General features: G+C 44.5%; 1 protein-coding gene across 1 annotated transcript in view; it reads left to right on the forward strand.

The window, feature by feature from the left end:
* Positions 1–26013, forward strand: part of LOC132448018 (astrotactin-2) — a 245956-nt gene that overhangs the window by 114467 nt on the left and 105476 nt on the right. The window contains exons 6-9 of the mRNA XM_060039081.1: positions 3508–3654; positions 8517–8684; positions 22605–22689; positions 23667–23741. Coding sequence (XP_059895064.1) covers positions 3508–3654; positions 8517–8684; positions 22605–22689; positions 23667–23741 — 475 coding nt within the window. The remainder of the gene's footprint in view (positions 1–3507; positions 3655–8516; positions 8685–22604; positions 22690–23666; positions 23742–26013) is intronic.

Raw genomic sequence — 26013 nt, forward strand, 5'->3', positions numbered from 1 at the left:
TCTGTTAAAAGGTCTTTAGTAGTGGCTTTGCCTGACAAAGGGTGGTGATCTCAAGCCAGTTGGTGTCTGAGGGCATCTGAAGACCCACGCCTATGGATATTGATGTTGTAAGCCGGCTTTCCCATTGTCTATTAAACTCGTACAGTTTTCTTAACCCGTTCTTTTTTCTAGAATGTGTACAACCCACGGCCTTACAATTAGCATTTATCCAAAAATGGGTTTGGATAACAGTTTGAAAAATTCTAAATGAGCTACATTTATAAAGACATTTATAAAGAATTGTATTATGTATCAAAGTGACATGCTACAGTATCTGGGAGTGTTTCGTCATCCTTAGTATAATAGTACATACCTGGCCTAACTATATACAAACGAATATAGTTATACTGAATATATTATATACATTATATACTTCCTTTATACTAAATATAGTATGTATATTTTCTCTTGACGCTTTAATGTGTACCAGTATTGGCATGAGCGTGTAAGTGTGTGTGCATGTGTGAGTGTGTTTGTGAAATAATAATGACTCAACATGATTGAAGACATATTCTTACATTTCCTGCTGTTGAATCCTCTCCAAGTCACCCCCATGTTCCCCGCTGTTCACACAAATCTTACTGAATCAGTATGCACCTGGTAACCGAGCAGAACCGACGCGTTTCGCTTGTCTTTCGCAGGAATGATGAAGTTGGCGGTAACACACGCACGGTAACACAGAAGGTTAACTACAGAGGCTGTCGGTTGACGTCATAAAACAGCAGGTCCCACTGGTATAACCACACACATATAAAACAGTGACATGCATTCAAACAAGTGCGTCAAAGGACTTCTGCCCAACACGACTCCAGGCCCTTTAATCCTGTAGTGTTTTATAAGCTCTCTACAAACCTTTCCCACTCCCCCCCCCCCCCCCCCCAATCAAATGTGCTGTCGCCCGCAATGACATCATACATCACGCTGGCACAAAGATCCCGGGCTGTTGGGGGGGAGATACAAAAGCCGGGGCCCCCTCAAGTCTGTGGTTTTTTTATGATCTAACATTGTACAAATGATAAATCATAGCGGGTGAGATTGCGGCCAATTGTGTTGGCCGCCCTCGAGGGGGGCTGCGAAGGTGTTGGACTTTGATTAGACCTGAGGATTAAAGAGAGTGGGGGTTGTTTGCTCTGATTGGTCTGTTCAGCTTGTATTTATGTGTTTAGACTGAGAGTGTGTGTGTGTGTGTGTGTGTGTGTGTGTGTGTGTGTGTGTGTGTGTGTGTGTGTGTGTGTGTGTGTCTGTGTGTGTCTGTGTCTGTGTGTGTGTGTGTGTGTGTGTTAGTATAAGGGGGGATTTGTGTGTGTGTGTTTGTGTGTGAGAGAGTGCGAGTCGTGCATGTTTGTGAGGTGTGAATGTGTGGGGGTTGCGTGTGTGTGAGATAAGAGAAAGGGTGTTTGTGTGAGGGAGAGAGTCAGCGGGTGTGTGTGTTTGAGTGAAGGACTGTGTGCCTGTGTGTGTGTGCGCTTCAGTGTGTCTCGGTGTGTTTCAGCGTGTGTCTGAGTGTGTGTTAGTGTGTTTCAGCGCGTGTTTGTGTGTTTCAGCGTGTGTGTGTGTGTTTTCAGCATGTGTCTGTGTGTGTGTCAGTGTCTGTTCACTGCGCTCACCTACCGGAAATAGATCTCTCTATAGGTATACTGGGTTTACGAGCCGTGTAGCCTGGCTACACATATAAACCTCTTTCCTGGCCCTTTCCGACGTCCACCTCGCCAGTAAGCGTTGAGTCAGGGCTGTGTAAGCCTCTGTGTTCCTCGGTAATCTACCCCCACGTATTGTATTAGTACACCCAGCTGAACCCCATGAGGCCTGGCTTACAGTCATCTGTACCGTCTGGAGACTACCATGAAGGGGGAAGCTAGGCTTTATGCGTGTGGGTGGTAACCATACTCTCTTTGACATTTATGTAACATCCCAATGCCTTTTGAAGGTGGAGCTGGAAATAGGGGATGATGATTCACACGGGGGAGAAAAAAGTGCAAGCGCAGCTTGTCCCAACAGCCGGCTAGCTAACGAAGTGGTGTTAGCAAGAAGCGGAGGTTATTCCAATTTTCACCATCGGCCACAAAGCCAGCTGGCGAACACACTTCTGCTAGCATGAAGCGGAGGTTATCAAAGCAGCCGCCACCGGCAACAAAGACATCTAGCTAACGAGCTAGCGCTAGAATGAAATGGAGGTTTTAGGCGTCGATTGCAATAACATTGCAATCTCACATCATGACCTAAACTCAAATACTTTTTTAAAGGATGGATTAGATTAGAAGACCGAAGCTAAAGTGACAGAAAAGTGACAATTAAAATGATTTTAACATGACAATATAAAAATAATTGAATTAAGAACAAAAGTGTGATGAGATGGTGCAATATAGATAATGTATTTGATTTATAATGTATTTCTTAATGTTAATTTGACTTATCAAAAATAATTATTATTGAATGTGTTACTATCAAGGTTAAATATCCCTTATCATACATTGTTTCCGGGGGAACACAAAACATTATTTAACAAGTGTTCCATTTTGCAAGGCGATTGCAAGAAGCTGAGTCATCCCATAATTGTATTACTGAAGACATCCGCTCGGACGGCTGGTGAAAAGGACAGATGCGGTCCCGGCGACTGCGGTCTTGTCCCGGCGCTCTGACCATAGTATGAACCTCTTTGAAGCTTGACGTGATACTGTGTTTGAAGTGGATGTCTTTCTTGTCCACCTTTCTTGGCCAATGACGGCGATTACTCTTTTATGAAGACTGTTTAGCTCGAGGGGCTTTTTTATTGTGACAGACGCATCCAGCGGGGGGTTTGCTTTAGGTATTAAAAGACAGGAACTTGATTCTTGTACTAAGACATCAATTGACGAGTAGGTAACCAAATGCCTTGATTTTTGTGTCTGGAACATCACTTCGCAAAGAGTTCTCCAGCCCTCCAGCCCAAATTGTACCGTATCATGTTTGCAAGCTAGCCAATAAATTAGTTTATATTTTACATTTTTTGCATCAATGACTTTCAAGTGATTAAAATGAATCACTTCTCATTATCATTTGTTGTTCATAACATATACATATTTTTATTCACATAACCTAATAAAACACAACTGAAACATTAACTCTGCTAGCAATGCAACACAATACCGCTAAGACTAATTTCAGGGACAAGACACAAGCCAAATGGGAGCAAAGCAGGCTGAAGACATGGTTCCTCACTCCAAAGCTAACATTTTCACACAACATGTTCATCTTTGCACAACAAAATTGTAAAATCATGTTTTTCGCCCAACCGACTAACCTACCTCAACACTGGCATCCATTTGTTAAAAGCTAAAAGGACATAGACTTTTCTTTGTCATCACAACATCCTCAACAGGTTTGCCATCTGTCTTTTGACCTCGCTCTATTCAAACCCACTAACTATTCACATCATTTTGTCTGTCTGTCTGTCTGTCTGTCTGTCTGTCTGTCTCTCGCTCTCTCTAGGTCACCCACCCAGTCCTCTGAACAAGGTCAACCTGACGTTGATCACCATAATCACCTGCGTGGTCGCCGCCGTCTTCGCCACGCAGAACCCGTGCACGCTGTCCGTCAAGGTCACCCTGCACGTGCCCGAGCACTTTGTAGCAGACGGTAAGTGTTTTGGTTACTTTTCGTACCGCAGTCAAATGTGAGTGGGATCCAGAAAAGCACAACCAGAAGGTAGTGGGTTGGGTTCAAACCCTGACGTCAGCAGATTTCTGCCTTTAGGCTTCCTTGAGCAACATTCCCTCAACCCCACCTGCTTGTGATTGGCCCATATCTTCACCGTCGGTCGCTCAGAGGAAGTTGTGTTCAAACCAACGTAAAATGGTAAAAACTGTGTATTTGTTAGGAATTTCACTGTGTGTTTCGAATTTAGTTTTTACTTCCTCCTCTTGTTTTCTTTCATAATAACCATTTTAGCCACCATGTGTTGCTTAATGTACAACAGGTGTGCATCCTCACCCAGCCACAGAGTCAAATCAGTACGACTCGGTTCACGTCCACACACACACACAGACACTCCACAAGCCATTATCACCATTTCTTCGGCCCACTAGAAACCACGCCAGGTCCGACTTTAGTTAATGGTCCGAGCTAATGTGCTAAAACTTAATTGGGCCCATTGAGCTTCAGTGGGTCGACAATGGAGACATACATCACACACTTATACTCTTTCACCGCACTGAATCACTGTCCAAGTAACGTCCCAGGCACTCTCTCTGGACTCCCCTTTATAATGATTTTGCCTTCCGAGAGATATTGAGCAAAAAAACAACAAGTCAACACCCAAGGCGTTGTTGTAATAAGCGCTGCTGTGCGACAAACGACACCGTGACACAATCTCACAGTGAGCAGCGAAACCAAAAAAGAAGCTGCAAACTTGGAGCTCGTGGGTGATTTCATATGCGAGGTAATCAACGGCCGACCATAAGCCAGTGTACTGCGCACTTGTCCAATTGATTGAGGCCATTTTAAAAGCCTTGGGGGGTTGGGGGGGAGGGGTGGTGTGTGTGTGTGTGTGTGTGTGTGTGTGTGTGTGTGTGTGTGTTGGGGGGGAGTGGGGTGGAGCAGAGTGATAAGAAGCATTCATCCGTAGCTAGGGAAGTTGGCAGGTTAGCAGAGGAGTCGCTATGTCCTTAAGCCCTCGCTCTGTAGGAAGAAGGAGAGGAGAGATGAGAGGGGAGAGAGAGAGGGCACTGGAGGGAGGGAGAGTGAGGGGGTCAGCGAGAGAGAGGCAGAGCAAGAAGAGGGGGCCAAGAGCGCGCGTGTGTCTGTGTGTGTGTGTGTGTGTGTGTGTGTGTGTGTGTGTGTGTGTGTGTGTGTGTGTGTGTGTGTGTGTGTGTGTGTGTGTGTGTGTGTGTGTGTGTGTGTGTGTGTGTACGTTTGTGTGTGTGTGTGTGTGTGTGTGTGTGTGTTTGTATGTACGTGTGTGCGTGTGTGTGTGTGTGTGCGTGAACATGTTTGTGTTTGTGTGAGAAAGAGATAATAGATCAACAGAAAGAGAGGGCGAGAGACATGGGGAAAGGAGAGAGAGGACGAGAGATAAAGCGTTGAAGAGATATCGGGTGAGACACGGAGGGAGAGGGATAGACAGAATGAGATGGATAGACAGAGAGGGAGATCGGAAGAGATACAGTATATGCGGGATAGAGAGACAGAGAGATGGCTAGACGGAGAGATAGAGGGGGAGATAGTGAAAGAAGGGAAGCTGGCAATGGAGGGAGAGCTTTTGAGGAAGTGGAGAGATTAAGCAATTAAGGCAATTTAATTAAGGGCAGGTCAACCCTTCCTAATGCTACGCATCCACACAGTGTGCTGTGACCTCCACGGTCCTGTCCATGCAGGCGCACACAAAGCCATGTGCTCAAATGCATACTAACACACCTGAAGAGCTACACACACGCACACTCACACACACAGGGACGTAAACACACGTATGCACATATCCATACCTGACACACGTTCACACACACACACGCACACACATTTCCATCAGCTCCTCTGATGAACAGCAGTGTTGGCATGGGTCTTTCTGAACGTGTACACATTTTACAAGTGTTTTCCACAGTGCTAATGTCACTTACGTCCTCTTTTCATTCCATCCTCATAATGTTCTTACAAGGTTCCTCCTAAGGAATCATTCAGTAGGCAGGGAGAAAGGCCAGCCCACGGTAAAACTAGCTATGTAACCAAGCCCTTGACGTCAGGCTGCTGTGTGGGTGTATTATGTGCTTTCTTATTGAGTTCTCTCAGCCTTGACGGGAGAAGGTCAGTCGACCATCAGACCCTGTTGAATGCCACCTAGGTGGATTCACGTTGATCCTAAGGGACACCAGGACACATGTTGGCGTGGGGAATGATAAGAGTGTTATTTTAACCATCCTCACCGATTCATAATCACAAATATTAACATGTTCAATATTTACCATCCGATATCCTGTACTGTGGGGGGAAAACACGACAACAGACCAGTCATCAAGCAGGCAGTTGATGACTGGTGGGAAAGATGAGGGACGATACCAACAATTTAGAAGCCATGGCGGCAAAAGTAAACTTGTGGCTGCCTTCCGAAATGGAGTAACAGCCTGCTGAGTTAAAATATTTCTGAAAAAACGACTGCAAAAGCTCGCATGGCTAGTTCTTCCTGACCGTCGTTTCCCATTATGTGTGTTTTTGTTTGTTTACCGTATCCGGTCGGCAAAATTTCAGTGCAGTTCTTTGTTCATTCCTCAAAGAAAATGATAACTTCAAGTCTTGAAGAGTCGCGGCCAAAGCCGAGTCGAAAGACAGCTGTTCGCCAGCAGCAGCAGCCATTATTGTTTACCTCTTACACGGAACCGTCGCTGCTCTGTTAGATTCCGCCCCTCACGATCTGATTGGCCTTTCACATTCTCTGTTTCCAGCAGCGAAAAACGACGACGGAAGGCTAGACCTCCCTGGCTGCAAATTCAATTTTCTGCCGCTAGGGGTGTCTAGATTTCTAGGCTAGATGATGACCACATACTTAAAGGAATGTATGGCTGACCGTCCTTACCATAAAAGGAGCTCTTATGTGCATGCTGTGGGCGGTCATACCATAGGGAAAACAGTTTCATTTGTGAGAATAAAAAGACCGGGATCTCATGACCCGGCAGTGTCTTTGCAAACCCCACTCGGCTTCGTTGTTTGCTTGTTCGCAGGTAGCAATAAAGTCTCTTGTCATACTCGATCCGGACTCCTCGATTCCTCATGCTCTCTTAGTTAGGTGAAGTGATAGAATTTGGTTATTTTCTACCACAGTAGATACTGCATGTAGTCACACACAGTTTCTAAATTTAAAAAAATTTACCCATTGTTTATTGCACAGCTGGGTGTTTGTTGAATGCAGAGAAGGTGGTATATACTGACTTGTCAGAACACTTACTGAGTGTGTGGTGACGGCTGGTTTAGCCTGTGTGCATTGATTTCCCCGTGCACCACAGGTGTGCAGCCTCGCCCAGCCCCAGAGTCTAATCAGTCTGACTCGATTCAGGTGGGGCTGCTTAAACCAACCATCCACCCCACTCACTCCACCATTAAAGCGTTTCATATTACTCTTTAAACAAGTTTGTTCTTCAGACCAAGGAATTTTGATTTGACAAGAAGCAGCCCATGACTGCTGATATGGAGTATAACAGCACCGGGACTTTTAACTTTACATGTATCACTTGCTTTACAACTGTTTCTAATAACTGCTACCAACATTACCGATGGTAAGCTGGTAACTCAACGGAATCACACATGCCACCGAAGGAACTGTCAACAGACTCTTATTTCACTGGCTGTACGATAGATAGACCTTTATACAAAGTAGCTGGCCTACATCAAGTAGCAAGCTACTCTGCAGGAAATTGTTTATAGGTTGCTTGGCAACAGTCCAGTCGCAGAACTATTTGTGTGGACAGAGCCAAATGAATGATTGAATAAACAAACAAACATAATCTGTTAACTAATAAGTGGCGCTGGTAGAAGTGTAATAAAAAAAGCAACATCCCATATGAGGTTGTGGTGTCAAACTGCATATCAGTAAGGCTTTGAGTCTGTCGTAGGTTTGAGGCTGCGGGCCGCGTGTCACAGATAATCACAGCAGATAGTGAGTTAACAACACTTCCTCTCGTGTGACATTGCTTTCATGCATTATTATTTTGATAGGCTGTTTAGCATTGTGTGGGTTGTGAAATGCTGCGTTGACTACTGTGCTGCGAACCTACGTTGGAATAGGGTTTGATTCAACGTTGTCCCATTTATGTTTTCAGATCCTTTTTTATTTTATCCGCTGTTCAATGATAATAGATCGTAGTCTGTGGAACCTCCTTTCATTCCACACCCACAGACATCCCTCCTTCATTGCCACAACACAAAGACAAGGAAATTGCCCAAAAGAAACCACGTGAAAAAACTCACATACTGTATTCAAGGACGAAATAAGCACTTTTTTGTATTTTCTATAAGAACTTTATTTTTGCGATGATTCTAACTCTTCACAAGCGAGCCAGACTATCTCCTTCCACTCATCGCGAGTAGAAATCCCCTCCGGTGCCGACCAGCCCTGCCATCAATTAGATATAATGCCTTTATTGGTCCGAGATTGGTGGGGAATTATAGACACGCCGGCATCGGCCATGAAACAGTGTTCACCGGCTAGTTTGTGAAATGATATAGCCACTGAAGGTAATCTCTGCAATCCATTAACCTGAGCCATCTCATCAATATCCGCATCGTGTGCCTTAATTGCTAATTGCTTGTTTAAATGACGGCCCAATCTGGAGGTTAATTGAAATCACAGCTAAATCTCCCAAGAAAGCGAGAGTTATTCCTCTACCTGTGTTTATTCAGCAGCGCTGCTCACCACCGTAGCCTCCGTCTGACCTCAAGAGAGATGGCTTATTTTCTGTGTGCGTGTGTGTGTGTGTGTGTGTGCGCCTGTGTGTGTGTGTGCCTTCTCCTTCCAGGAAGTAGTTTTGTGGTGAGCATGGGCAGCTTCCTGGATGTTTCAAATTGGCTGAACCCTGCCCAGCTGACCCTCTACTACCAGACTAACTCGTCCACCCAGTGGGTGAGAGACTACTGTGGCCAGCGCACGACTGAGCCCTGTGAACAGCTGTGTGACCAGGAGACAGGTGAGTGTCTGGGGACACACACACACACACACACACACGCACGGATAAACTTCCATGCATGGAAATACACACTTGCATACAACCACACACACACACACACACACACACACACACACACACCAAACACACACACACACACACACACACACCGAACACACACACACACACACACACACACACACACAGACACACACACACAGACACACACACACAGACACACACACATGTTTACAAAGAAAAACAATATTAGCATTCCTCTTGAGATCTGAATGGATGGAATATTTGAATATTTACAAAATGAGCACACAGACACACAGAAAACCACACACACACACACACACACACACACACACACACCATGGTCTCAACTGCATTCCAAACCAGCAGTCGCACCATTACGGTGCCTTTGGCTGAAATAATTTTAGTAATGAATGAATATTTTTGTATGCATTATGTGAACCTCCAAGGTTTAAGCACAGGGACCTAATTGGTCACAGTTAGCCGCTGTCATCTCTCTCTCTCTCTCTCTCTCTCTCTCTCTCTCTCTCTCTCTCTCTCTCTCTCTCTCTCTCTCTCTCTCTCTCTCTCTCTCTCTCTCTCTCTCTCTCTCTCTCTCTCTCTCTCTCTCTCTCTCTCTCTCTCTCTCTCTCTCTCTCTCTCTCTCCCCCCCACACACACACATCACGCGCATTCTCCCTCTGACCCTGTTGAGATCTCCATACTTTGAAGGCAGTCAGAATACACTGGGCTGCATACTCGCTATTTTGCTAAGCAATCTATTAACAAAAATACCCAAGTCTCACATTTGAAGGAGCCTCTCAGGGGGCTGGTTGGGGGCGGGGGGGTGCTTCAAAACCTGCAGATTATGCGGAGCGGTGGATCCAGATAGAGACGCTGCTGGGGGTTCTAGCGGTGTTTAGCAGCGTGCTTATGGCAGCGCAGGGTTATGCTTATGGAAGTATGACGCAAGGGGTGAGCGGAGTCCACTTTGAACTTTAAGGGGAGGGGGGGAGGGTAACACGAGCCGGTGGTGTCGTTTTATTTCGGATTGGGAGAGTTAAGTGGCCCTAGTGCCCGTGCAGCACCTGCGCGTTGCGTAACCACCCGGGCGGAGAGGGTGTCTGCAGGGGAGGGTACCCCCGGTGCCCTCCTACTGGGAATGATATTTCCAGCTACGTCTCGCTCACCGGGACCAAGGGATATTTACGAGGAAATTGCATTATTCACTCTAGAGATCACACACATACAAACACACACACACACATACTCACAAGGACACGCACGCACACACTCGGACACACACACACTGACACACGCGCACACACAGAAACAAACACACACGCTGACACACGCGCACACACAGAAACAAACACACACACAGACAACCAAACGCACACGCACACTCACACATCTACCCACACCTACACACAGAAAATACCTACTCACACCTACACTCACATACATAAACACACAAACACATGCCTCAACATTCAAATTCACACAGTCCCATAATAATTACAGCTATAATAATCATAACCAGACCTTTTTGCAAACAGGGCAATGTGGCAAACATAAAAGCCGTAATTTGTGTTTTTTCTTCTTTATGCTAGCGAGCTTGCAGATTGTCAATGCCCTTATTTGGTTGTTTGGTAGGGAAAGTAAGAAGCCAGGTGTGAGTCCAAAAATAGAAAGTAAAAAGAGGACTGGACATTTAACGTTTGAGTTTGTTTATGTAATGTTGTTTTCTGTGCTATTCTGGGACCATACAGTAAGGAAGGAAGGTATGGAAGGTTAGCACCTGGGCTTACCTACGCCATTCTGGTGTCACTGCTGGTCCAATAGGAGTACAACACATTGGCTTGTCCTAACTCGGAAGAACTCATCCCAAATAATAATCTAGATTATAATATAAATGATTATAATCCTCTCATGTATGAAAATGGCATATTTGTGTAATTGCTGTACACTGTGTGGGAATATGTCAGTTACCCCGAAGGAAAGATTATAGAGAGGAACTAAAACAATTCAATCAATATTAGCAATAATGTCTCGATTTTCGTTCCACTGCGGTGTGTGAAGTCTGCGTCCTTGTGTTGGTGTGTGTGTGTGTCTGCGTTTCTGTCTTTTTCTGTATTTTTGTGTGTGCGTGTGTGTGTGTGTGTGTGTGTGTGTGTGTGTGTGTGTGTGTGTGTGTGTGTGTGTGTGTGTGTGTGTGCGTAAATGCTTTCAATCGTGGATGTGAGAGAGTGCGACAGAGACAATGTAAGGGAGCTGGTTGTGATAACGTTTCAGCTGTGTTGGGTTCCCTCTCCTTGGAGGAGCATAAGACAGGGTTGAAGGAGTTCTATATTAACAGACTGCTACAGTTACTCTCAGTTCTACTCTCTTACGACTCTGCTGCCAGGCGTCTGAGCGTTAGAGGAGAATCCCCCTCTCATCGGTTCACATTCTGCCACAACTGCACCCGGGAGTCACCTTATAGCTGCACCATCTCTCTCTGCTTCACCTCGTGTTGTACTTAGATGCAGTTGATTACCGTGCAATATTATTGTGTTTGGATCGTGATTATTATTTGTGTTTTATTTGTATTTTTTATCATTTATCAGTTTTTTTACACAGACCTTGTGAGGTTTGTGTGTGTAAGAGAGATAGATGAGAGGTTCCTTGTATACCCCATAATGTCATAGTTAACAATTAGGTTGCTATAGGTAGGTATTTGTTTACAATGTTGTTTACAATGTTTACTCCATTTAGACTCTGTTCAAATCCCTTCACTTGATTTAGGCCATTTAAAGATCCCATGGCATGCTACTTTATGGATGCTTTAATAAAGGTATTAGTGGGCCCCTAACACAGTATTTGAAGACGTTCCCGAAAATTCAGCCGTGGTGCAGAATTACAGCCCCTACGAGCCAGTCGCACATTGAGCTTTTCCCAAACGCGCCGTTTCGGTGTCTGTGGCTTTAATAAAAATGAGAAGGAGAGAGGCGGGTCAAGTAGGATGGTAGGGGTGTGGCCCTGAGCAGCTTGCGGCTACGGTAGTACCATGTGGCTCTGTTTACATGTATCGCAATGGCGAGGCGCACACAGCCTTTGGCCGTGTTCTGTAAATATTCTAGAACACTCCGGGTGCTCTGGCGGGAGTCCTGGAGCTCTATATCTAAATAATATCATATTATACATAGATATCTATATCATATCACGGACAAAGCTGTGTGCGCCTCCAGACGATATTATGAATCATAAACGACTGCGTTGGGTTCTCCGATGTCTGTGGTTCTGAACCACGACATGGATGAGAAAGGGATTGTTGCCCGCGATTGTATCCCGCCGGAGCCCCACTGCCGAGGCACCACCATCTCGGGAAACGGGCAGCGGGCAGCGCCGAGGCGTTGGATGCCTCGCGGCAGCGGGCAGCGGGGCTCCTGCGGGAGACAATCGCGACAACCCCTTTCTCCTCCATGTCGCGGTTCATGTACTTCAGAGAGTCAAAGCCAAAGTCCCTGTCCCCCAATTCCTTCTCCACCATGGCTGAGATAACCCTACGAGTCTCGTTGTGGAGATACCAGAGACGTCTGAGAACCTCGACGTGTTATGCGCCATAACACAGAACGGTTATCGAAATAACAAAGAAGTGTACAACACTCGTAGCTCATTGTCGGGCCAAATTCTTTGGGTGGGAAAAGCATAGAAGGGGAGGTAATATTTCCCCGTATGACGACATATGGGGAAAAATTCCAAATCTGCGCGTCTGAGCTTTGTTTTTTCAAAGGCAGAGCAGGATACCTAGTGCTCGTTTTACACCTAACGCCATTTCTAGCTACTGGGTAACCATAGTCAGGTAAGGGGAACTCATATTAATGTTAGAAAACCTCATGAAGGGAAATTTTGACATTTCCTTACGTCTTAAACTATGTGGCTTTACCATAATATCATTTCAACCTCACTTTGCACTACAGCACTCGCCGCCTTTTCTGCGGGAAATGCATTTTCTAGTGCTCAGTAGTTGTCATATAAGTGGCCCTTTTGAGGCTATTCGATATGAGGCCACAATGACAACTCCTGGGGAACATTAAGAACATTCTTTAAAGTCGCTGGAAGGGAATGAATGTCTATGACAATTTTACGCCTTTACATGAGAGCTTTGGCTTTAAATCGTAAAACGTTTAAATCCGAAATAGACTATAACTATACATCTAGGAACCTATTCTCTTAGCCATTTAGTGGTATACTGTACGTATACCGTAATAATGTCAATTTGGGGAACATTAAAAGCCCTGCATGCTACTCCATGAATGTGACTGAATACTGAAAGCCTATGTACTGAGTAATCAAATCAGTCATAGTAATCTAGAAGTGATCTTGTTAATAGTGCTAGTATTAGAAGTATTAAGTAGCATATATATCGTTAACATAATGTGGTGAAAGTAAGATTAAAAAGTCACCCCCCTCTCTTCTCTCCCACTCTCCTAATTTGTCCACCATAGAGACGTGTTACATTTCACGCACCTGTGATTGACAGGCAAGATGAACGAGCTGAACCAATCAGGGAAGATATGCCCTGATTGGTCAGAAATGTCTAGGCGGTCTATAATCTAAATTGGCTAATACTGACGCAGGCACAGTCACCTTGAAAACGATTTTCACACAGCACATTTCATTCACTGAGAGCTGACGAATGGCTTTGGCATTTCTTACAAATAACAAGCAAATAACGGCTCTCGGTTCTCACCTGCGGCACCTTAAGAGCTAAAACAGTGGCACACACACATCACAGTGGCATTAACTGGTGCTGTCCTCATGAAAGCCAGTGATGTGCATCTTAAGATCATTACGGTGGATTACAGGCGGTAATGTATGGGGAATGTATGTAGAGCTAGCCAAGGGCACGGGGGAGGCCAATGCATAATGTAATACTGGGTCAGACGCTCCCCATTGCACTGGCTACAAACCATGGTGTCAGCAAGCACACACACACGGACACTAACACACACACACACACACACACACACCATTATATACACACACACACACACACACACACACACACACACACACACACACACACACACACACACACACACACACACACACACACACACACACACACACACACACACACACACACCTCATGCAACTTGCAGGGCTTTCGTTCTGCATTTTTGTATAAAGAACATCTGAATCCATGATGTTCATGTCAGTTTTCTGTATATATATATATTTGAAAATGGCAAATGGACAATTGTGATACTGTTGGGGATCATTTTAATTGTCCACTCCCTCACCTTTTGATTTATGTGTTTATAAAAATAAACTGCAGGCTGATATCTGCTAGAAAAAGAAAGTCTTCATCACTCACACACACACACACACACTCACACTACATCTGATAAGAGCTGAGAACATCTGATTCTTGGCTTATCTGAGAAGTAGGATGTAAATAGTAAGGTGTGTTTGGTCGCGGGCATGCACAAAGACAACACAATGCAGCAAAACAAACCTGGGGCTGCTGCGATAGTCACAGAGAGCGGGGAAGGGGGCTGATGATATGTAAGGGATATGCATCTGTTACCACAATGGCCCTGGTTATGCAATCGAGCGGGTCAAACAATGGGGCTCTGACAGAGATAGATAGATAAGAGTGTTAGACAGAGCGGTACATTAGAGAGAGAGGGAGGGAGAGAGGGAGGGAGGGAGGGAGGGAGAAAACGGTGAAGAGGAAGATGGAGAGAGGGATCGAGAGAGAGATGGAGGGAGAGAGAAAGCGGTGAAGAGAGGGATAGAGAGATGGAAGAGAGATGGTGGGAGAGAGAGAGAGAGAGAGAGAGAGAGAGAGAGAGAGAGAGAGAGAGAGAGAGAGAGAGCGCGATGGAGGTAGAGAGATAGGGAGAATAAACAAATATTTGCAGGGATAAGAAGTTCTGCACATGCACTAGAAGAATGTACTAACTTTGAATGGTGGCGCTTTCTTTTCAGTTAAACGTACACTTTTTTATGCACAGAGATAAAAGAACAAGCATTAAAAATAAGACATCGTGCACCACATCCATCTCCAATAAATGTCTTTCTCGCTCTTTCTGCAACTCTATCGCACACACACACACAGAAATACACACACACACACACACACACACACACACACACACACGCGCACAAAAGGCTGACACAACTACCATTCACACCTACACACAACAAACATGACTTCACCATGCAAACACAATCGGTGTCTTCAATCAAGCCAGCGAGACCACTGCTGTTCAACCAGGTCATCAGGTGGACCACCTATCAGTCACTCGCCGCTGCCATCCGCCGTCAATGTCACTATCGGTGAGCGTCCCGCTTGGACGAAACCCAGCTTTGTATTACCCCAGGGTTCGGGGTGATCAATCCACACCTGCCCTCACGCTCTGGACCCTAGGAACATACAGGCCCAGCGCTCACTTCCATCAATGTGGAGGTGTAGATATTAGAACAGAGGTCGATGTATGGATGGACTGGGTCCACTCTCTGGCGGTCAACCAAGGGGTGATTGAGGTGCGATTAACCACAAGGTGATATAATACAAATTAAATTAAATTACTGAGTGAAATAATAGACGTTGTACGTGCCTGTATCTAGCTGGCCAGTAAACGCTAGCTACCTCTTCTCCAACCCTCTCATTATTTATCTTGCTCTCTCTCGCTATCTAGTTGTCTTTCTCTCTTCTCTTCATCCCTCTCTTATTCTCTATCGCTTTCATTCTCACTCCTTCGCTCCTTCTCATGATCAGTGTTATCCCTTTACATTTTCACCATTTCCCTTTCAGTAGTCTCTCTCTCTCTCTCTCTCTCTCTCTCTCTCTCTCTCTCTCTCTCTCTCTCTCTCTCTCTCTCTCTCTCTCTCTCTCTCTCTCTCTCGGAATCTACCTTTACTCCCCTCTCTCTGTCTCTCTCTCTCACACAAACACAAACACACACAAACACACTCCGCCAGAAGACTTCCCATTAAATCCCCATCCACCCGTTAGAAGCGCTTTGATGGATCTTCCCAAGGTCCGTAGGTGCTTCCTCCAGTGGACATAATGTAACCGGGTGCGAGTGTGCGCCAGGTGAGCCATAACTCTCTCCCCTTACGCCCATTCCATGAACCTTGAAAGCTGCCCATTTCAGCCCTACTGGGGGACAGGGGGGGGACGACGTAGAGCAGTGCATTACGAAACCATCCGATTAATCAACGTATAGTCTGCGTCGTTGGGAACGTAGCGGAGGCCAAAGAAAAGGAGTGGGGGTTGCGACTGAGCTTTTAATAGCGTGTTACCGGTTTCACTTTAATAGCCGCGTTAGCTTTAATAGTCCTTTCATGCCATGGTCAAAGTGGAAGTGATAATGAAACAGTGAGTGCGATTGGAGTCATTGTCCAAGTGATAACGCTGGCGATGTTTCAGATTCAAAGGGGGTGTATTGTTAGCGCTGTGGCCAGTCCGCGCGATGCATGCAACATGTAAATGAACACTGTGGTTTATGCCTAATTAAATGAACGGTTGAAATTTAATAGAATTGTTTAATTTGACACCCTTTATGTCGCAGTAATATTATGTGTGTGAGCGTTATGCGCTATCTGATAACATTCCTGTTTATTGTTGTTACTTCTGCCATAGGCTGACTATTTTACAAACACTGTAAAATATCCCACCCATTTTAACCTTGCTACCATTCTAAAGAAAGAAAAACATTGTTTACTTATTCCTTCATTCTTGGATGTGAAGCTATTGAATTCCGTTTCCTCGCCTCACTCTAATGGATTTCCCCTTATAAACACAGCAGAGGTGAATTACGGCTAAACATATTGACCTGTCTTCTTCTTTCGCTTGGACTCGCCCTCGTCTCAGTAACTGTTACTAGGTAACGGCTGTATCTGCTTGTGAGCCACTACCATACACAAAGCAAGCGAACAGACACACAGCAGGGAGATCGCTATGAAGGTTAAGTGTACACACACAGGAAGACATTCAATGACCCAAAAATATTATAACAAAATCAGTTGCCAATTCTATTGGTCTTGTGATTCTAAAAATCACATAGTTCTAACCTGTAAATACTACCTCTTCTAGCACTTTGCAACAAGCACAAGTATAAGGTTAGCCTATGAGGTCAAATTATGAATTATTAACTGCAAGGTAATATAATGCAAATGGTGTTATGCAGAAGATGCTGATGAGCAGTTAATTTATCCATTTATTAATTCATGTTAGACAAAGGTGGCAGTTGATATTACAGATTATGTTAAGAATGCTAATCGCTGGTGACGTCATTGTATGTTGACTTAAAAATTAAAACAGTTTCCTTTGTGTATCCGGGATTCTTAATTATCTAGCTGTCTACCTATGATATCTATCTAACAGTCTGTCTTTTTTTCTGTGTGTATCGTATGTCTGTCGGTCTGTCTGTCTGTCTGTCCATCAAGAGAGATCTAGAGATCTAGATGAATGATTGGCACCCCACTCATTCAATCACTCTCTAGTAACGTTTATTCAGAAATTCAATTCTGAGGACTAACAATGTTTGGACTAAACCCCAGGCGTTGTGAGCTGTTGATTGTTGAATTGTTGCTTCTGTGCAAATCTTTGACAAGCCTGAGTAGTTTTAGGAGGACTCTGCAAGGACTATGGGACGTAATGAAAATGTAAATGCATGCAAAAATGTTTTGCTGCAGTTCAGCCCTTGCCTTAATACTTACTTATTCAATCCCCCAATTTTTTTTTTCATAACATGAGATTGTTTGTGTTGGGAATTATTTTTCAACTTTCAAAGAACTGTGTTGCCAAAGTTATTGAAAATCGCTGTTAGTGGTGATATTATAAAGCTGTCAATGCATGATTTTTGTGACACAGCTTCTATTGAATTTTTTGTATCTTAAAGGTCCCATGACATGAAAATCTCAATTTATGAGGTTTTCTAACATAAATATGAGTTCCCCTAGCCTGCCTATGGTCCCCCAGTGGCTAAAACTTGCGTTTGGTGTAAAACGAGCACTAGCTGTTCAGCTCGCCTTTGAAAAAACGGAGGCTCAAGCGCGCTGATTTGGAAATCTGTGCTCATGACGTCATGAGGAATCTCAGCTCCTCCCCTTACTCTGCCTGGCCCGCCCAGAGACGTTGGCCCGCCAATGAGACTCGACCGTGCGAGCGCCACGTGTGTGTGTGTGTGTGTGTGTGTGTGTGTGTGTGTGTGTGTGTGTGTGTGTGTGTGTGTGTGTGTGTGTGTGTGTGTGTGTGTGTGTGTGTGTGTGTGTGTGTGTGTGTGTGTGTGTGTGTGTGAATACACACACTGTAACGCAAGTGTTTCTTGTCGGTTCTTTGACGTGTCTTGTATTTCCACAACGAGACTGTCGTGGGGGTTATCTAAGCCATGGTTGAGAAGGAATTGGGGGGGAAAGGAACTTTGGTTTGACTCGCTGAAGTACATGAACTGCGACATGCCGCCGGTTGCCGCGAGGCACCATCGCCCGGCAGCGGGCAGCCGGCCGCAGGCAGCGGGCAGCCGGCCGCAGGCAGCGCGCGGTTCAGTCGACTTCAGGTTGATGTGGAAGAACCAGAGACGTCGCAGAACCCGACAAAGTCGTTTGTGATTCATAATATCGTCTGGAGGCGCACACAATATGTTATATGATATAGATATCTATGTATTATATGATATTATTTAGATATAGAGCTCCAGGACTGTAACGCAAGTGTTGTACACTTCCTTGTTATTTGGATAACCGTTCTGCTGTTGGTGTGATGGCGCATAACACGTCTGGTATTTCTACAACGAGACTCGTATTGGGGGTTATCTCAGCCAAGGTTGAGAATGAATTGGGGGGAAGGAACTTTGGCTTTGACTCCCTCAAGAACATGAACCACGACATGGAGGAGAAAGGGATTGTTGGCGGCGAATGTCTCCCGCTTGAGCCCCGCTGAGGGACCACCGCCGGAGGCGGAGGTGCATAAGCGCTGCCCGGCAAAGATCCCTTTCTCCTCCTTGTCGTGGTTCATGTTCTTGAGGGAGTCAAAGCCAAAGTTCCTTCCCCCAATTCATTCTCACCCTTGGCTGAGATAACCCCCAATAAGAGTCTCGTTGTAGAAATACCAGATACGAGAGTCCGACGTCACACCAACAGCAGAACGGTTATCCAAATAACAAGGAAGTGTACAACACTTGCGTTACAGTCCTGGAGCTCTATATCTAAATAATATCATATACATAGATATCTATATCATATAACATATTGTGTGCGCCTCCAGACGATATTATGAATCACAAACAACTTTGTCGGGTTCTGCGACGTCTCTGGTTCTTCCACTTTCACATCAACCTGAAGTTGACTGAACAGCGCGCTGCCTGCTGCCGGCTGCCCGCTGCCGGGCGATGGTGCCTCGCGGCAACCGGCGGCATGTCGCAGTTCATGTACTTCAGCGAGTCAAATCAAAGTTCCTTTCCCCCAATTCCTTCTCAACCATGGCTCAGATAACCCCCACGACAGTCTCGTTGTGGAAATACAAGACACGTCAAAGAACCGACAAGAAACACTTGCGTTACAGTGTGTATTCACATTGATGTGGACGTTGAAGAACCAGGAACGTCGGAGAACCCAACGCGGTCGTTTGAGATTCATAATATCGGCTCACACAGCTTTTGGCCGTGATAATATATATTATATGATATAGATATCTGTGTAGGCTATATGATAATATTTAGATATAGAGCTCCAGGACTCCCGTGTGTTCTAGAATATTTACAGAACACGTCTAAAGGCTGTGTGCGGCTCGCCATTGCGATACATCCACTGTAAACAGAGCGCATGGTGGCTGCAAGCTGCTCAGGGCCACACCCCCACCCTCCTCCTTGACACGCCCACCGAAACAGCGCATTTGGGGGAAGCTCAATGTGCGACTGGCTCGGAGTGGCTGTAACTCTGCACCACGGCTGAATTTAGGGAACGTCTTTGAATACTGTGTTAGTTGCCCACTAATACCTATATTAAAGAATACATAAAATAGCATGTCATGGGACCTTTAAGAAACATCTGTATCAGTGTATTTCCCTTCAGATCGTAGTATTTGGCCTTCTTAAAATTGTGTCACAACAATTTGCTTCTGTTAATCGTGTTCTATTTTATTCCATATAGTATCGGTAAAGGTGTTGTACGATTTGACTGGAAGATCGTACATCATATTCTAGCTGGAAGCACTTTGGAGCCTGGGATGTCTCAGACTCCTACAAGGCTGTGTCACCGCATATTGGTTCAACTCTCGGTTCAAGTGCTTCTGACAAATGACACAGATTTCCTTCACTGTGCATTTTCCTATTTGGAGTCCTTCTGCCACAAACTGTTATAATGGGGGTGTTATTCATTTTTAGCAATCGAGTGTGTCATCTATATTAAATGTAGAGACTGTGGGGCTGTGGTGGCTGAACTGGCAGACCCTCACTCCCCAGGCGCTGCTCTCAATCGCTTTATCTAAATATTAACTGGCATTCCTGGTGAGCCCAGGGCCTGAGATGACTGCAGTGATGGGGAGCTCAAGATTCAACCATTGTTGTAAACTTTAAACAAAAGCCATATTGTACGACAAATATTGTATTTCTTAATGTTTTTCTTATAATATATATATTCAACATGGTACACCATCTTTATGTTTGGGTGTATAGCTAACTTCAGCAGACGTTGTGTTGGAAATACTTACAAAGGGGTTACTTGCTCAAGGATGCCTACAGGTAGACTGTGTACCTTAAAGGTGTGAACCATCAACCCTTGAGTTTAGGCTTGGATGCAAAATGTAGGCTTGGTTAGATTTAGGTATTGCACAATACATGGTTAAGTTGTCTATTTCTGTTGACTATTGACTACTACGACAGAATTAAGGGTCATAAAACAGGCTTTTGCGTCTAGTAAATTAGTTTAAAAGCAAATGCACTCCATGAACAGTGTATTTTGTTTTTGATTTTTGCCTGACACAAACATATCAAGGACCAAGTGCACTTAAACTATGATTTTATTCAACCTTCAGTTCCACTGCCAAGCCGTCAACAATCAAACTGCCTAAGCGTGTGTAACAAAGGGTTAGGGTCTGGCATTGGTAAGCACCGGAAGAGTCAATAATAAATGCACTCCGGTTAGTTAATGACCATCCGCTTGTATTTACAATTGTATACTTAGCACAGAGCCCGCATTGACAGTGACTTTCCTTTCGAAATACTGCTAAACGCCAGGGTTTTGCCTGAAAACATTACTCTCCTAGATTGGACATAAACGTAGACCCACACAGGTGGAGCTGGCAACACACACACACAGCAGTGGCCTCAGTGCTGATTTGAACAGAGTGAACCCGTTTCCAACCCATTTCAAATAGGGCTTTTTCAGGCCTTTTAAAGGAGTGATTGAAGTGCTTGCTCGATTGAACTATCAGGTGTGTGCGACGTCGCTGCCGGGGTTTGAACCACCAACCCCCAGGGGAAGAATAGGTTGAATAGTGAAAACGTAAACGCGGCCGTGGAAAAGGGAAGAGAAACCCTACCAGACACAGTGCGAAAACTTGGAACACAATGTCACTCAAACAGATGGGGACGCCCCCCGCGCAATATTGAGATGAGATGGGATGAGCAGGACACAGAGGATGAAGAGAGAGAGAGAGAGAGACATGCTGATTTACTGCAGCAAAATATGACAATCTATTGCTCTCTATCTATTGCTGTCTGTCTTCTGATAGACAAGTGACCAAGCAGGAGGTTTGAAGAATAAATGCATAGATTATGTTAACCTGTTCTATATTAAATTGTGCTTTTGCCCTGAGGAATCAGAAAACATAATCCATGTTCATGGGCTTGAAATTGCCATTCTTGAATTACCTTTTGGGAGTCTCTTATTAAATCCGAATTACGAATGCGTAGAAACACACTATTGCGCTCACAGACTAAAATTATGATTTGGAGAATCAAGTCACATTTGTCTGCCCAAAAATCAATCAATGACATTTTAAGCTCAATGTAGGTATCATTTTGTGCACCATTGTGCATTTCATACTTTTATTATAACTAAGGGGCTAACGTGATTGGCTGCCACAATTTTACAGCAACAGGGGTCATTTACAACACTGTAAATGGACTGCTAGCTCTTGTGTAACTAGTGGTCATTCAAAGCACCACACATTCACCCGTTCATACACACAACCATGTGTGTGTGGATGTATGCAAGACAACAGCTAGCCAGCTGGTAGGCGATGGTTAGGGTTTAGTGTCTTGCTCAGGGACACCTCAACACTGGTTTAGGTGGAACTGGGGATCTGCCAGATGACCTTCTCTACCTAGTGTCGGCCCAAACATTACTAACAATATAACGTTAACAGTTGAGATTACACCTACACTAATCTTGGATCCAGCAGTTTTACCATGCTACAACAGAACTTCTGGAGAGAGATGGCACAGAAACTGGGCCGGAAACCAATAACTGAAAGGGGCCGAGTTTTCTGTTTTGTGACGGACATATTCTAGGAAGGACAAACTTTAAGAGGATTAAGCTTTGAGAAGGCGATTTTTACAGACCCCCTGAACGGTGTTGATTGAAAACCTTTACAGACACTTGTCTAAGAATTGTTGGTGTCCGGACAGGATGTCTTAGCTTGTCTTGTCACCGGGAAAAAGTGCACTAAAGCTGGCCCGAGTGTGTGTTCGCTGTTACACGCCTGTGGCGATTTCCTGTTTGTGATAGCCCCGCCTCTCGCAACATCATTAGTCGAAACAAAGATGAAGCAACAGAAACGCCCTGGTCACCCAGTGTTCAGCTCATCTGCCATCAGATTTATATATCTAATCCAAAATCTGATCCGTGAGACGACACCGACACATGAATGCACTGTACGAATACAACTATTTACACCCGTCTGCTTAATTCCCTGTGCTGCAGGAGAGTGTAGCTGTCACGAAGGCTATTCCCCTGATCCAGACCATAATCATCTCTGTCTCCGTAGTGACTGGGGGCGCAACGAAGGGTAAGTCACGTATTCCTCATCGCTCTACACGAGAAAAAGCTGCTGCCACTAAAAATAGTTTAAAAAACAGGGACAACGTCGGAGAAGAAGCGACTAGTGGGAATGGGATGAAGTGAGAAGAGAGGAAAGAGTGTCCGCTCCCTTCTATCTTTTAAAACAAATTAAACCGGTGGTTGGTTTTGGGAAAAAGAGCTTTATTCGGCAGGCAAAGTTCCCCAAGGCTTGACTGCTGATGAGGGAATTAATTAATGAATAAATAAATAAATCATGTTTTCAGTGTAGTGTATAGAAAGAATGTGTGTCATATTGGTAGGAAGGAGAAGGTGGCCGGTGTTGTGTGGTGGAGTGTCAGTGTAATGTTGTCCTCAGGGTTGCTTTGGGAAAGGAGACAGAGGCATGATAACCTTTATGTGTTGACGACTTTATGGGCAGAGCCAATATGGTTCTGGGCATTAAAGTGTTAGCAGATTGTCTGGTGCACCTTCTGATTTTAATGAGCTGGAGGTGCTTCTCTCTCCTAACCAATCATGGATCAAATCCCCACTCACCGCCGCTTTACAATGCAGATAAGCAATTGTTATCCATTCCACGGACGTACTCTCAGCTCGTGACCTTGCTTCTGAAGTTATCTTTCAAATGAATGCTTAAAAAATGTAGTTTATACTCTTGTACCGCGGTTGTAAATTACTCAAAGCGTACACTTTTATGTTCAGACATGTTTGTGACCTCCATTATCGAGAAGGTCACATTTTATTTCTTCCTGAGCAGAGTCCATTCTTCCATATTAATTATTTTGAAGATACATTTTATGTATATATTTGATAATATTTACTGTTTTTGCAGTCAAAGCTATCTTTCATTATTTTTTCGGAAAATAATGATATTGTGTGCCTTTTGTATTTTGTGTATATTTTATATTTAAACTTCATAAACAATGTATAAAACGTGATGTACTACGTTGTGTTTCTCTCTGGCAGGCCGTGGCCGTACACTAACCTGGAGAAAGGCTATGACCTAGTTACAGGAGAACAGGCCCCAGAGAAGATATTCAGGTGAGACAAACCATGAATGTTGGAGGCCACGTGGTCTGTGTAGGTGTGTGTGTGTGCGCAATGCGCATGCCTGCATATGTGTGTGTATGTGTGTATGTGGGTGCGTAGTGTGTGTGTGTGTGTGTGTGTGTGTGTGTGTGTGTGTGTGTGTGTGTGTGTGTGTGTGTGTGTGTGTGTGTGTGTGTGTGTGTGTGTGTGTGTGTGTGTGTGTGTGTGTGTGTGTAAGCTTGTCTGTCTGCCTGAGGTAGAGGACACGAGGGACACAGGCCGTTTCCAAAGGCATACAGATGGACTGCCCGCAGGCAAATATAGACATGCTCCTCGAAGCACACTCCCACACACACACACACACACACACACACACACACACACACACACACACACACACACACACACACACACACACACACACACACACACACACACACACACACACACACAGACGTGCTATGCAGAGCTGCAAAGGGCCATAAAGCAGGGGTTGGGTGTGGGGATCCAGCCTGTGGGTTGGGGAACAGCCTGAGGGTGTGTCCTAGATTGAGCTTCTTCAAGTGGCCCTGCTGCCACTTAAGATGACCCCTTTCTTGAAGCCGGCACGGGGTTATTATTTTTGACAGGTTTTAAGACGGGTATCCAAGGGAACCTTTTTTGTTATGCGTGTGGTTTCCCATGAGACGGTCAAATGGTTGATTTTTCTTCAAAGGGTGCCCCAGAATCACTTAATCAAATTGTTGAGTATTGTAGGGGCATTTTGATTTGTTTTAATTTGAAAAAAATGGATTCCAAGGTTATTTTGATTACGAGGTGACATGCACCTGCACCTAAATGACGATAACCTTACGTTACTGAACTGTTTGTTCATTTCCTTGTTCGTCCTTCCTTCCTCTCTGACACCCTTCATTCACGCATTCATTCGGTGCAAAGTTCACTTTCTCCCTTTTAAACCTGTTCCTCCCTGCCTCCCTTCCCGCCTCCCTTATTTCCTCCTTTCGTTCTGTCCTTCATTCGCCGATCAAGTTGTTGTAAAGTAAACTTCCTCATTTATTCACTGAAGACCAGGTCACTGCCCATTGGCTCCTCAAAACCTTTAAAACCTCCACGACCGACCGCCCGCAATAGATCTCAACCGCCCACACGGCGCCATTAATAGTCAGCTAGCAGTTGCTTAGCAGTTATTTGTAATCAAACCATAAGCGTTATTTTTTAATTAGTTCCAACTTCAGGCTCAAAATAGCAGCACGTGTTGCTAGGAAAGTGAAAAATCAAGAAGTATTTTCATTTTTCTCATTATATTTCCCATGAGTTGTCAAGGCGTAGACTTATACAGTTTATTCTACATAGCAACATGCTAGTATCCAAAAATGTCTAGAATAGGCTGGTTAAGTTGTGCTACAAAAGTTGTGTTATATCTTGTTTACTAGTTGTTTTATTATTTTATACAGAGCATGTCTTTTTTTTTCCTCGATTAAGTCATTGGATATTGGATAACGATAAGTTGTTGTGTTGTGTTGTATGTTGGAACTACTACTAATCAGACCTACTGCTGCTACTACACCATCAACACAACAACCCCTAATAACTATATGTTCATTATGCCTAAGCCCCTTCTGTGACCAGTACCTTGACACAACCACAAAGCAGAATATTATCCTAGGAAATATATGCATTTCAGGGTTATTATTAGGTGAGTGCTGCAGGCAGCACTCATTTATTGTTATTCTTAGGCTTTATTCCTTCTTTTTTTCTTTCTGATGCTCTACACTTTTTGGGACCTAACTACAATTGTTAATCTAGAGACTATTCCACTTTTAAAATGTTCAGATTTGCTTAGAATCGTGCGATACCATTCAAATTTTTTAAAGATTTTAAACGTTTTAAAATATTATTTTCATAATGGGAGTTAGTTCTATGACACTTCAATTACTTCAGACTTCACAATTTGGTCAAACATTTAACAAATCAACCCCTGTTATCTGCAGGAAATGCATTTTCTAGTTTGTTTTGGTCTAGACTTCCACAGGCCATTGACCTTATTCACCTGGCAGCCATCTTGGTTGTAAACGCTAGCAGGACGATGGAACTGAATGCAGAAGTCCAGACTCAATTCTGTCCTCCTGCTAGTGTTGAGAACCAAGTTGGAATCAAAATGGAATTGAGATAGGTACTTGGCAAGGAAGGAAGGAGATGAATTGCAAAGTCAGACCACCACATGTCCGACGTGTGTTCCTATTTTTGGAGGAAATGTGCCACCCCTTCCCCCCCTCCTCCTCCT

Source organism: Gadus macrocephalus, chromosome 19 (genome assembly GCF_031168955.1).
Source record: "Gadus macrocephalus chromosome 19, ASM3116895v1".
Lineage (NCBI taxonomy): Eukaryota > Metazoa > Chordata > Actinopteri > Gadiformes > Gadidae > Gadus > Gadus macrocephalus.